The sequence below is a fragment of the Durio zibethinus genome, chromosome 18 (assembly GCF_047325235.1).
Source record: "Durio zibethinus cultivar Kanyao isolate XHJ-2024 chromosome 18, ASM4732523v1, whole genome shotgun sequence".
NCBI lineage: Eukaryota > Viridiplantae > Streptophyta > Magnoliopsida > Malvales > Malvaceae > Durio > Durio zibethinus.
In genome coordinates this window covers 22,526,814-22,540,264 of record NC_143179.1, presented here as the reverse complement: position 1 = coordinate 22,540,264, position 13,451 = coordinate 22,526,814, and the positions used below count along the sequence as shown (strand labels likewise).

Genomic DNA, 13,451 nt, shown 5'->3' with positions numbered 1-13,451 from the left:
CCAACACATTTTTCTAACGACATCAGGTTGTTGGACCTTAGCCCGCTGTTTTATTTATTTATTTTTTGTTTTATTTTCCCTAAAATATGCTGATATAAATAAGCTTTAAAATTTACGTCTATGGTCACTTGAGGTGGGCTCAAACATATTAGATTTTTTTTTAATAAATAAAAGAAGAAATTGATTTAATTTTCAAATAAAATTTTAAATTTATTAAATGTCATGATTATATGAATTGGCTTAATTAAATTTCGAATTTTGTTAGATATCATTTTTACAACAGAGTTACATTTCCTTCCGATTTTTGTCTGTACTGTTGTTTGTTAACAAACAACAATGAACAAAATGTTTAATCTTGAAAGAGGTAAAATTGAAAATCAAACAAAATGATTGTTCCGTCTGCATAAGGAGAAAATTTTTCATTAGAAAGGGCATAGCTGTATGCAGTCTTTTTGGATGGACATGCAAGCCCATAAATTCCTCATTGGTTCAAAAAGTCGCTTATTCACGAAATTTATCATCAGCTCACATTTGGATCGCCAGGTGGTGAACCTTGTTGGAATAGAGCTTCCGATAATAAGTTTTTCTGTGAGAGATTTAGATAGTCCCATCACAGTATCAGCTGCCCCTATCTGCAAAACACTCAAACATATGCTATGTCAGAGCAATACTTGAAAGGCAAGCGCCAAATACTCTCTCATATTGGCCATGTCCTTGATGGAGCAGACAGACCACTTACAATGTTGGGGTGGATCCTAATAAAACTACATAAACCAAAATCTGGGAATATAGGTGGACCAGAACGTTGAAAATGAAGGTAAGGACCAGCCAATTTGGGGGGTTTAAAGTCAGTCAGCCATTTTTATATTGCAGGGGAAAAAAAATGTTGAACAATAATGCGAGAAAGCATCAAGACAAACAAGCTCACCACTGCCTCAACAAATGGCAACGTTAGAGGGTTTTCTAGCATCAGACCTCCAGCAACCTTGAATGGGATTCCTTCATCAATCTGAGAACAGCTCGCCATCAGGAAAGGCTTGAATCAGGTGAAAAAGAATAGCTCAAGAAAAAAAATCCTAGCGATTACATTTGTATACAAATTTTACCAGGCTATCAATGACATCCTCTGGTATGTCATGGAAGTATACCTTTAGCACAATAACTAATCTTATTCTCTTGATGCTGATCAGAAATTGATTTAAAGAGAGGTAAAATGGATCCAGTTTCCAATTATAAAATGCTTCTATGGACCAAAAGTAAAGATTAGAAGACAATTCATCATTGCTCTTCACCAAAAGCAGAAGCTAAATATATCTGGAAATAAGTATTACCTCTGCACTTTTCCATCCGCCTTTGCTTGCTCCTGTTCTAATGTTAGTCATAAGAACGGATCCTACCACCGCTGCATTGCCCCCAGAATATCCTTCAACCATAGGTAACATTTAAATACATCTAATTTTTGTAGTTTGAAGACATCACATTGAAGCACATTAAAGAAACCTTTGATAAATTCCCTCGCTTCTTCCTCGCTGCATGCTTTTTCTCTGATCATCCCTTTATAGACAACCACCTACACATACAGGCAAGAAATAACCTTATATAATTTCCATGGACAACCAAGAAAAAGACCAGCAAATGGTGATACCTATGACATATTTTATACAAGGCGAGCCAAAAATAATTATAGTAACCAATATAAGTTCTAATAAACGCCATCTTTATCAATTAAACTCGGTTTTTTTTTACGGCTGAGATATGAATGCTTTTCAGTGATGATTCTTGGTAATTGCCGTATCTGCAGTAATTAACAAGGTCGTGTGAGCATCTTTCTCTAGCATAATACCACTGTTCTGGAGCCTTGACGTGATGGCAGCTGCCTAGGAAAAAAGAAATTAAAACTCAGAAGCCATCAATAGGACAAAAACTGCTGAATGAAATGAAGTGATTCCTCGTGTACTGATGTAAACCATTGACTTAGGTTCTTCCCCATAAAGTTAAATAAAAAAGCTCTACATTGCAATTTCGAATAAAACATTGCTCACGTGAAAATGAAATAGTAAAGCATGAGCAACAGTGCACTTTGTGAGATAACTGAGAGTAACAATAGGTGTACAACATAGCAAAAGAGGTCATACCTTTGCCTCGGCAAGAGCCGTCACCAATACTTCTGGCTTTTCTTTTCTAATACTTTTCTCATCTATATCTGCGGTCTAAATCACATATTTAGTTAAATTTCTTCCAATAGAATTCTTCACTAGAGAAAATCCAAATACTTTTCCTTCCCAAACGTTCCAAAAAAAAAATTATGCTTAAAAGCTCAATTTGAAGCCAACTTCAAAATAAATTTTCAATCCAGAAAACCCATTTTTTTAAAAATCATACTTGAAAAACCCAACTTTTGTCCTTTAGTTATAAGCAGGGCTGACTATTTTAGGTATGGCAATTCTTTTTGAGAAATTTCGTTTCCCTTTAAAGGCCCTTTGGAAGTGATGTATATATATACCAGCCAGTAGCTTTAACAAATTAAATACCATGATTATAAACTCATAACCCATTTCAGCTAGGATTCGTTGCCGAGCCTTTGTGTAAAACCCAATATGAGCTGTCATCAAATCAAATACCATAGTAATTGATTATGAAGAAACAAAAATAAATTCAAGTCAAGAGTATGAAAGAGCAAGTGAGGCGGTCTCTCTCTTGCTCCCTTTAAAATTTTTAATACAACAATGCAAACCAATTTCAAAGCTACAAAATTTTATCACAAACTTTAAGGTTGAGCTCTGTTCCATTGAAAAAAGCATCAACTTTTCATTCCATGAAAAACCAAGTTTTTTTTCATTTAACTTTTGCTTGAACAGCCAAGAAAATGCCCGGAAACGAAGGATGTTTGCCATTTTCAGTTTAAATTTTTATAAGGCTTTTGAGGTGAATTGAAGGTTAAACAGTGAAACGAACCTTAAAAGATGATTCTCCAACGGCCATTTCTCTCTCTCTCTCTCTTACAAGCTCCGTTTTCTGAGGGATGCTGCTTGGATAAACTGTGCCTGAAAAGTGAAACTACATACTTGCAAGTCTCCAAACACTTCGTATCTTCCACAGTTCGCTTGCTACGGTTCATTTAATTCCTTCTTTAGACGAAGTCAACCAATAAGGATTAGCCACGCGAGCAAGGCTGTCGTCCAAAATTACCTTAAAAACTCTTCTTCATGAATCGAGACCATATCTACTTTACGCTGTCTTTTCCGATTCAGTCATGTCAGGAAAGAAAGGCCACAGTTGAAACTATTAAACGACAACATTTAGTTCTATGGTAAAGTGGTAAATTTCTCGTTATCGTTTTGTAACGCTTCTTCATCTTCTTTTCCAAGCACTGTTCTTGCTACTCAAGCTAGTATTTGCTATCTGTAGTATTTATATCTCAATTCTCTCACTTGGTCCAGCTTTTTTCACATTGATTTGGTTTGCTCTCTGTAGTATTTATATTTTAATTCTCTCACTTGGTTCAGCTTTTTTCACATTGATTTGGGTTTGCTTTTCTGTTAAGGTTTTACCCTGTTTCTACATCAACTTTTCACTCTTTTTGCTTTAGACAAATTGCCTTCGTTTGCTAGAGTAATTGTCATAACTTTGATGTCTTCCTTGTTTAGGTTGTAGCCAGGCTGATGGGATCCAAGAAAAACCAAGATGAAACTCAAACCGCAGAATCTGAATCTGCTCCCCGTTCGACTTCTTTAAGTCAAAGATGGGAATCTGAGAATGGAGGGCGCATGACTAATGGTAATAATAATAATAGTAATAATAATATTAAGTATTATAAAATCATCAATAATACTAATAATAATAATAAGTGGATTTCAGTGAGTTTATTCATGCTCCCATTGACATTGATAAACACAGTGATTGTTTCAAGGAAAATTTTCAAAAGGTACGTAATTATTACAAGCATTATTAATTTTTGTTTTCTTTGCTTAACAACATGAAGTGGAAAAAAAAAAAAAGAAAGATTCTTTTGTTTTTTACGTGTTGTTCTGATTAATGGTTTAATTATTTTTGGTGGGAAACAGGTGATTGACAGACGACTGGAATTGCAAATGATAAATTTGCAATGATCAAGTATTTTCACTTTTCAGAGGAAAGATTATATCTGGCCTTAATAAACCTGGGAGTTCTCCCCGTCCCTTTCTTATAATAGCTAGAAAATAGGAAATCTTTCCCATGCTTTATTATTTGGGATTTGAAAGTTAGGTGCAACAGTTTTTTAAGGGAACTGTTAAATAACTGGGTTTTTTTCCCTTATTTCTTAGGCATTGCAGTAAGAATATCTCTTTTTTTTAGAAAAAAAAACTGAAATTTGAGAATAAAAAAAGAGAATCGTCGGATTGATATTTGAATCTTAAATTTTATGGATTGATTGTTATCTTTTAACAACAAATTATTATTGTATAAATTAACTGAGTTAATTTTGAATTCAATTATCTCTTTTTGAATTATGATTTTTTCTATTCTTCCTACCTACAGCCAAAATTATAATTCTCTTTCGCCTGTCTTGCCTGCTGAACTGTAACTTTGAGGTTAATTTTAAGGCAATGGAGGGTAGTATAGATTTCTTGACTATCTATATTAGATGAGGAAGATTTGTATGCTGGGAAAATGCTTCTTAGTGCGAAAAGGAACAAATAAAATCAGTTGTATGACATAAAAAAAAAAAAGGATAGTCAGATTTATCATTTATCATAGTGTCCACACGGGGGGTCGGTAGGTAAGAACACTACATCAAAATGGAAGAAAAAGGACAAGAAAAAATATAAAGGAAGATAAATGGCTACCTATACAGTCGCATTTGTTAGAAATCCGATCTACAATTTTCGAACATAGATTTGATATCAGTTGTTGGGATTACGACAGCTCTATTCTAGTTTTTAAACAAAAACTCTGGCAAGTGATTTGTAAGCTGAAAGCTGGTTTCTGTACAGACCGGTTGTTTTTTATAGAGGAAAGACAAGTAGAACTCTAGGCATCATAGCGAGCAAAGAGCTGATAGAGATATACAGCAACCGCTTTCTGAGATGCCGAGTTTGTTATCAGACATCTTCTTCTTTTTTCAGGCAGACACATATTAGAGGTCTCTGCTACGGCCACGAAACCTCGGCTATTGGTGTCTGAAAATGACCTTTTAGTATGGGGTTTTCTAACAATTGCCCTCCCTTTTATTCAATCCTCCTTCCTAAAACATTTTTCTAACGACATTAGATTGTTGGGCCTTAGCCTGATGATTTTTTATTTTTTTTAATTTTCCAGTAAGCTTCAAATTTTACAACTAGATCACTTCAGGTGAAATCAAGCATATTGGATTCCTTTTTTTTCTTTTTCAAATAAAAAAAAGATTATAAGGATTTGCATTCGAATTTTAGATTTATTGATTGTTACTCTTTAATGATAATTATATGAATTAAATGAATTAAATTTCAGATTTTATTGGATTTCATTTCTACAACAGAGTTTCACATTTCCTTTCATTTTTATTTTTGGTACTATTGTTTGTTAACAAACAACTATTAACAAAATGTTTGATCTTGAAAGAGGTGAAAATCAAACAAAATGATTGTTCCATCTGCATTAGGAAAAAAAAAACTTCATTAGAAAGGGCCTAGCTATATGCAGTCTATTTGGATGGAGAGATTCAAGCGGATAAATTCCGCGTGGGTTCAAAAAGTGGCTTGTTAACGAAATTTATCCTCAGCTCACATTCGGAAAGGAAAATTGTTGAAATAGAGCATCCTGTATAAGTTTTTCTGTGAGAGATTTGGATAGTCCCATCACAGTATCAGTTGCCCCTATCTGCAAAACACTCAAACATATGCTATGTCAGAGGAATTCATGAAAGGCAAGTGCCAAATACTCTCTCATATTGGCCAGGCCCTTGATGGAGCAGACAGACCACTAACAATGTTGGGATGGATCCTAACCTCCAATAAAACTACATAAACCAAAATCTGGGAATATAGGTAAACCAGAATGTTGAAAATGAAGGCAAGGACCAGCCAATTTGGGGGGTTTAATGTCAGTCAGCCTTATTTATATTACAGGGGAAAGAAACATAAAAAAAAACATGTTGAAGACTAATGGGAGAAAGCATCAAGAAAAAAAGCTCACCACTGCCTCAACAAATGGCAACGTTAGAGGGTGTTCTAGCATCAGACCTCCAGCAACCTTGAATGGGATTCCTTCATCAATCTGAGAACAGCTCGCCATCAGGAAAGGCTTGAATCAGGTGAAAAAGAATAGCTCAAGAAAAAAATCCAAGTGATTACATTTGTATACAAATTTTTCGAGGCTATCAATGACATCCTCTGGTATGTCATGGAAGTATACCTTTAGCACAATAACTAATCTTATTCTCTTGGGGCTGATCAGAAATTGATTTAAAGAGAGGTAATATGGATCCAGTTTCCAATTAGAAGATGCTTCTATGGACCAAAAGTAAAGATTAGAAGACAATTCATCATTGCTCTTCACCAAAAGCAGAAGCTAAATATATCTGGAAATAAGCATTACCTCTACACTTTCCCATCCGCCTTTGCTTGCTCCTGTTCTAATGTTAGTCACAAGAACGGATCCTGCCACCGCTGCATTGCCCCCAGAATATCCTTCAACCATAGGTAACATTTAAATACATCTAATTTTTGTAGTTTGAAGACATCACATTGAAGCACATTAAAGAAACCTTTGATAAATTCCCTCGCTTCTTCCTCGCTGCATGGTTTTTCTCTGATCATCCCTTTATAGACATCCACCTACACATACAGGTAAGAAATAACCTTATCTAATTTCCATGGACAACCAATGAAAAAGACCAGCAAATGGTGATACCTTTTGACAAATTTTATACAAGCCAGGATAAAAATAATTGTAGTGACCAATATAAGTTCCAATAAACGAAACCTTATCAATTAAACTCTTTTTTTTTTCACGGCTGAGATATGAATGCTGTTCAGTGATGATTCTTGGTAATTACCGTATCTGCAGTAATTAACAAGGTGGTGTGAGCATCTTTCTCTAGCATACTACCAGTGTTCTGGAGCCTTGACATGATGGCAGCCGCCTAGGAAAGAAGAAATTAAAACTCAGAAGCCATCAAAAGGACAAAAACAGATGAATGAAATGAAGAGATTCATCGTGTACTGATGTAAACCATTGATTTAGGTTCTATCCCATAAAGTCCAAAACAAATCAAGACCTCTAGTGAAAAGCTGCTGAAGCTCTACATTGCAAGTTCGAATAAAACATTGCTCACGTGAAAATGAAATAGTGAAGCATGAGCAACAGTGCACTTTGTGAGATAACTCAAAGTAATTACAATAGGTACAACAACGCAAAAGAGGTCACACCTATGCCTCCGTCACCAATTCTTCTGGCTTTTCTTTTCTAATACTTTTCTCATCTATATCTGCAGTCTAAATCACATATTTAGTTAAATTTCTTCCAATAGAATTCTTCACTAGAGAAAATCCAAACGTTCAAAAAACAAAAAATCATGCTTAAAAGCTCAATTTTAAGCCAACCTCAAAATAAATTTTCAATCCAGAAAACCCATTTTTTTATAAATCATACTTGAAAAACCCAACTTTTGTCCTTTAGTTAGAATCAGGGCTGAGTGGTTTAACTATGGCAACTCTTTTTTATAAATTTTTTTCCCTTTTAAAGCCCCTTTCGATGTGATGTAAATATATATATATATATATACCAGCCAGTAGCTTTAACAAAATACCATGATTATAAACTCATAGACCATTTCAGCTAGGATTCGTCGCCGAGTCATTGATGCAGAACCCAATATTATCTGTCATCAAGTTGAATATCATAGAAATTGATTATGAAGAAACAAAAATTAATCCATGCCAAGAGTATGGAGGAGCCAATGAGGTGGTCTTTCTCTTGCTCCCTTTAAATTTTCAAATAAAAACAACGGAAACCAATTTCAAAGCTAAAAAATTTTATCACAAACTTTAAGGTTGAGCTCTGTTCCATTGAGAAAAGCATCAACTTTTCATTCCCTGAAAAACCAAGTTTTTTTTTTTTTTTTCCATTTAAGTTCTGCTTGAACAGCCTAGAAAATGCCTGGAAACAAAGGGTGTTTGCCATTTTCAGTTTAAATTTTTATAAAGCTTTTGAGGTGAATTGAAGGTTAAACAGGGAAACGAACCTTAAAAGATGATTCTCCAGCAGCCATTTCTCTCTCTCTCTCACAAGCTCCGCTTTCTTAGGGATGCTGCCTGGATAAGCAGTGCCTGAAAAGTGAAAACTACAAGCTTCCAAGTCTCCAAACACTTCGTGTCTCCCACAGTTCGTTTGCTACGGTTCATTTAATTCATTCTTTAGAGGAAGTCAACCAGTAAGGATTAGCCGCGCGAGCAAAGGCTGTCTACCAAATTACCTAAAAACTCTTCTTCTGGAATCGAGACCCTGTCTACTGTACGCTGTCGTTCCAGTCACGTCAAAAAAGGAGGGATTGGGTGAAACTACAAAACGACAACGTTTAGTGTAGTCTATGGTAAAGTAGCAAATTTCTTGCTGTCGTTTTGTAACGCTTTTTTTGATCTTCCTTTCCAAGCACTGTTCTTGCCGCTCAAGCTAGTTTTTGCCTTTCCCTTGAATGTAGTATTTATATATCTCAATTCTCTCATTTGGTTCAGCATTTTTCACATTGATTTGTGTTTGCTTTTTTGTTAAGGTTTTACCCTGTTTCTACATCATCTTTTCACAGTCTTTTGCTTTATACTAATTTCCCGTTCGTTTGCTAAAGTAATTGTTATAATTTTGATGTCTTCCTTGTTCAGGTTTTAGCCAGGCTGATGGGATCCCAGAAAAACCAAGCTGAAACTCAAACCCCAGAATCTGATTCTACTCCAGATTCGACTTGTTTATTTCAAAGGGGGAAATCTGAGAAGGGATGGTTCGTGGCTAATGGTAATAATAATAATAATAAAAATAATATCATCAATAATAAGTGGGTTTCAGTGAGTTATTTTATTGATGCTCCGATTGATGAACACGTTGATTGTTTCAAGGAAATTTTACAAAAAGTACGTAATTATTACAAGCATTTTTTATTTTTGTTTTCTTTGCTTAACAACAAAGAAGTGGAAAAAAAAAAAAAAAAAAAGACATTCTTTTGTTATTCACGTCTTGTTCTGATTAATGGCTTAATTATTTTTGGTGGAAAACAGGTGATTGAAAGATGGGACGACTGGAATTGCAGACGATAAATTTGCAATGATAAAAGTGTCTTCTATTTTCAGAAGAAAGATTATATCTGGCCGCAATAAACATGGGAGTTCTCCCCGTCCCTTTCTCACAATAGCTAGAAAGTAGGAAATCTTTCCCATGCTTTATTATTTGGGATTTGAAAGTTAGGTGCAACAGTTTTTCAGGGAAATGTTAAATAGCTGGAATTTTTTCCTTTATTTCTTAGGCATTGAACTAAGAATTACTTTTTTTTTTTTTTACAAAAAAATTGGAATTTGAGAATAAAGAAAGAGAATTGTTGATATTTGAATCTCGAATTTTCATCTTTATCATAACTGCTACTTTTGCAGTTTGATGTCTAAACAATCTTCGAATCATTACTGCAAAGGGCCAGACCGAGATGAATCACGGTGCCAGCCAAACAAGAAAGTTCCAGATCGTTAAACATAGAGCAATAGATATTGGTTTGTCAGGCCTGTCCCTATATGATTTTGCATGTTCAAATCAATCAAATTGTAGCTAGCCTTACAAAATTGGTTAACTATGTTCCCAAAATCAGATCGTTATACATAGTGCTATAGATATTAATCCTTTTTTCCTGTCAAGTTGTTGTGTTTTTATATTGACTAAATTCATTGAACATTGATTTCAAAGACTCCTTTAATGAGGTGCATCTTGGCCTCATCCAAAGAAAGAGAACTTTAAAACTACAAGGCTGATTGTTGAGGAGGATAAGGCTATGAATCTCATTTCTATCATGTCAGTATCTTTTCTTGTAAGCCATAAAACATGCATATAATCCATCTCTAACAGCCTATTTTGACTCCTAATATATACCTTTATCAATTAAACTTTTATTTTCTTTTTATCATGGCTGAGATATGAATGCTTTTCAGTGATGATTCTTGGTGCACTTTTTAGCTAAATTAAAAGAAAAAAAAAAGGACCATTCAAATATAGAACGACAACGCATTGAAGAATACCGTATCTGCAGTAATTAACAAGGTCGTGTGAGCATCTTTCTCTAGCATACTACCATTCTTCTTGAGCCTTGACATGATGGCAGCTGCCTTGGTAAAATGAAATTAGAACTCAGAAGCCATCAATAGGACAAAAACTGCTGAATGAAATGACAAGATTCATCGTTTACTGATGTAGACCATTGATTTAGGTTCTATCCCATAAAGTCAAATCACAAATCAAGACCTCTAGTGAAAAGCTGCCGAAACTCTATGCTGCAAGTTCGAATAAAACATTCATCACGTGAAAATGAAATAGTAAAGCACGAGCAACAGTGCACTTGGTGAGATAACACAGAGTAATTACAATAGGTAAAACAAAGCAAAAAGAGGTCATACCTTTGCCTCAGCAAGAGTCGTCACCAATTCTTCAGGCTTTTCCTTTCTAATACTTTTCTCATCTATACCTGCAGTCTAAATCACATATTTAGTTAAATTTTTCCAATAGAATTCTTTACTGGAGAAGATCCAAATTAAAAAAAAAATCATGCTTAAAAGCTCAATTTTAAGCCAACCTCAAAATAGATTTTCAATCCAGAAAGCCCATATATTTTTTTAAATCATACTTGAAAAACCCAACTTTTGTCCTTTAGTTAGAATCAGGGCTGACTAGTTTAAGTATAACAATTCTTTTTTATAATTTTTTTCCCTTTTAAAGACCCTTTGGATGTGATGTTTATATATACCAGTCAGAAGATAACAAAATACCATCATTGTAAACGCATAACCCATTTCAGCTAGGATTCGTTGCCGAGCCATTGATGAAGAACCCAATATTATCTGTCATCAAATCAAAAATATCATAGTAATTGATAGTGAAGAAACAAAAATTGATTCATGTGTCAGGAGTATGGAGGAGCCAGGGAGGTTGTCTCTCTCTTGCTCCGTTTAAATTTCCAAATAAAAACAATGCAAACCAATTTCAAAGCTAAAAAATTGTCACAAACTTAAAGGTTGAACTCTGGTACATTGAAAAAGCATCAACTTTTCATTCCTTAAAAAACCAAGTTTTCTTTTTCATTTAAGTTTGATTGAACAGCCAAGAAAATGCCTGGAAACAAAGGGTGTTTGCCATTTTCAGTTTAAATTTTTATAAATATTTTTCAGGTGAATTGAAGGTTAAACAGTGAACGAACTTTAAAAGATGATTCTCCAGCATCCATTTCTCTCTCTCACTCTCTTAGAAGCGCCGCTTTCTTAGGGATGCTGCTTGGATAAGCTGTGCCTGAAAAGTGAAAACTGCACGCTTGCAAGTCTCCAAACACTCCGTGTCTCCCAAAGTTCGTTTGCTACGGTTCATTTAATTCCTTCTTTAGAGGTAGTCAACCAATAAGGATTAGCCGCGCGAGCAAAGGCTGTCACCAAATTACCTTAAAACTCTGCTTCTGGAATCGAGCCCATATGTACTGTACGCTGTCGTTCCAATCACGTCCAAAAAGGAAGGTGTTAGGTGTAACTACTAAACGACAACGTTTAGTTTAGTCCATGGTAAAGTAGTAAATTTCTCTATGTCGTTTTGTAACGCTTTTTTCATCTTTCCTTTCCAAGCACTGTTCTTGCCGGGCAAGCTTGTGTTTGCTTTTCCTGTAGTATTTATAACTCAATTCTCTCACTTGGTTCAGCATTTTTCACATTGATATGGGTTTGCTTTTCTGTTAAGGTTTTACCCTGTTTACATAAACTTTTCACAGTCTTTTGCTTTATACTAATTTCCCTTCGTTTGCTAGAGTAATTGTTATAACTTTGATGTCTTCCTCGTTTAGGTTCTATTCAGGCTGATGGGGTCCGAGAAAAACCAGGCTGAAACTCAAAACCAAGAATCTGAATCTGCTCCAGGTTCGACTTCTTTACGTCAAGGGTTGAAATCTGAGAAGGGATGGTTCCTGGCTAATGGTAATAATGATAATAATATCATCAATAATAAGTGGATTTCACTGAGTTTTTTATTCATGCTCCCATTGAAGGTGAACACAGTGATTGTTTCAAGGAAAATTTACAAAAGGTACGTAATTATTACAAGCATTATTGGTTTTTGTTTTCTTTGCTTAACAACATGAAGTGGAAAGAAAAAAAGAGATTCTTTCGTTATTTACGTGTTGTTCTGATTAATGGCTTAATTATTTTGGTGGAAAACAGGTGATTGACAGATAGGACGACTGGAATTGCAAATGATAAATTTGCAATAATAAAAATATTTTCTCTTTTCAGAAGAAAGATTATATCGGCCGCAATAAACCTGGGAGTTCTCCCTGTCCCTTTCTCATAATAGCTAGAAAATAGAAAATCTTTCCCATGCTTTATTATTTGGGATTTGAAAGTTAGGTGCAACAGTTTTTTAGGGAACTGTTAAATAACTGGGTTTTTTTTCCTTTATTTCTTAGCGGTATTGCAGTAAGAATTACTCTTTTTTGTATAAAAAAAACTGGAATTTGAGAACAAAGAAAGAGAATTGCAGGATTTGATATTTGAATATCAAATTTATTGTATTAAATGTCATCTTGTAACTTATGATAACTGTATAAATTAACTGAATTAATTTTGAATTCAATTATCTTTTTTTTTAACTATGATTTTGTTTCTTTCTTCTTATTTACAGCCAAAATTATAATTCTCTTTTTCTTCTCTTCCCCGCTGAACTGTTACTTTGAGGTTAATTTTATGGCATTGAAGGGTTGTACAGATTTCTTGACTATCTAAATTAGATGAGAAAGATTAGTATGTTGGGAAAATACTTCTTACTTAGTGGGAAAAGGAACAAATAAAATCAGTTGTATGACATAAAAAAAAAAAATTGATAGTCGGATTTATCATTTATCATAGTGTCCACACAGGAGGTCAGTGGGTAAGAACATGACATCAAAAAGGAAGAAGAAGGACAAGAAAGAATGTAAAGGAAGATAAATGCAAGCCTCTACTGTTGCATTTGTTAGAAATCCGATCTACAAGTTTCCGATATAGTTTTGATATCAGTTGTTAGGATTAAGACAGCTTTGATTCTAGTTTTTAGACAACAACTCTGGCAAGTGAGCTGAAAGCTGGTTTCTCTACAGCCGGTTGTTTTCTATAGAGAGGAAAGACAAGTAGAATTGTAGGCATCATAGCGAGCAAAGAGCTGATAGAAAAATACAGCAACTGCTTTCTGAGCTGCCCAGTTTGTTATCAGATCATTTTTTTCCTATTTCAGGC

At 34.5% G+C, this 13,451-nt stretch overlaps 2 protein-coding genes and 3 long non-coding RNA genes across 5 annotated transcripts; 3 read left to right on the top strand and 2 right to left on the bottom strand.

The window, feature by feature from the left end:
* Window positions 1-298: 298 nt before the first annotated feature.
* LOC111300787 (uncharacterized) lies at window positions 299-2,982 on the bottom strand. Its single transcript, XM_089746874.1, has 9 exons — window positions 2,952-2,982; window positions 2,532-2,602; window positions 2,136-2,210; window positions 1,791-1,877; window positions 1,501-1,570; window positions 1,332-1,423; window positions 1,107-1,148; window positions 929-1,009; window positions 299-632 (listed from the first exon to the last, which is right to left on the bottom strand). The coding sequence occupies exons 1-9, from the start codon at window positions 2,980-2,982 to the stop codon at window positions 423-425; spliced, it is 759 nt and encodes a 252-aa protein (XP_089603000.1). The 3' UTR covers window positions 299-422.
* A 67-nt stretch (window positions 2,983-3,049) lies between these two features.
* On the top strand, window positions 3,050-4,300 carry LOC149513893 (uncharacterized). Its single transcript, XR_016329545.1, has 3 exons — window positions 3,050-3,310; window positions 3,648-3,925; window positions 4,065-4,300. It is a non-coding gene; the product is annotated as an uncharacterized LOC149513893 (long non-coding RNA).
* A 1,179-nt stretch (window positions 4,301-5,479) lies between these two features.
* On the bottom strand, window positions 5,480-11,428 carry LOC111300785 (uncharacterized). Its single transcript, XM_089747996.1, has 10 exons — window positions 11,402-11,428; window positions 10,974-11,045; window positions 10,605-10,679; window positions 10,230-10,316; window positions 7,016-7,102; window positions 6,725-6,794; window positions 6,556-6,647; window positions 6,322-6,372; window positions 6,154-6,234; window positions 5,480-5,838 (listed from the first exon to the last, which is right to left on the bottom strand). Exons 1-10 carry the CDS (start codon window positions 11,426-11,428, stop codon window positions 5,737-5,739), a joined length of 744 nt encoding a protein of 247 aa, XP_089604122.1. The 3' UTR covers window positions 5,480-5,736.
* On the top strand, window positions 8,603-9,533 carry LOC111301076 (uncharacterized). The gene is made up of 3 exons (XR_016330072.1): window positions 8,603-8,731; window positions 8,838-9,083; window positions 9,228-9,533. It is a non-coding gene; the product is annotated as an uncharacterized LOC111301076 (long non-coding RNA).
* Window positions 11,429-11,896: 468 nt separating the features above from the next.
* On the top strand, window positions 11,897-12,714 carry LOC149513892 (uncharacterized). The gene is made up of 3 exons (XR_016329544.1): window positions 11,897-11,925; window positions 12,029-12,267; window positions 12,402-12,714. It is a non-coding gene; the product is annotated as an uncharacterized LOC149513892 (long non-coding RNA).
* Window positions 12,715-13,451: the final 737 nt, after the last annotated feature.

Coding starts and splice junctions, on each gene's coding strand:
- LOC111300785 (XM_089747996.1), bottom strand. CDS start 11,428: ATGGATGCTGGAGAATCATCTTTTAAA. Junction 6,795..7,015: donor TGTTAATTACTGCAGATACG/GTAATTACCAAG, acceptor CTGTATGTGTAG/GTGGATGTCTATAAAGGGAT. Junction 5,839..6,153: donor TGCCATTTGTTGAGGCAGTG/GTGAGCTTTTTT, acceptor AGTGTTTTGCAG/ATAGGGGCAACTGATACTGT.
- LOC111300787 (XM_089746874.1), bottom strand. CDS start 2,982: ATGGCCGTTGGAGAATCATCTTTTAAGGTTC. Junction 2,603..2,951: donor AGAATCATCTTTTAAGGTTC/GTTTCACTGTTT, acceptor ATTTGATGACAG/CTCATATTGGGTTTTACACA. Junction 1,878..2,135: donor CGGCTCTTGCCGAGGCAAAG/GTATGACCTCTT, acceptor CTTTTTTCCTAG/GCAGCTGCCATCACGTCAAG.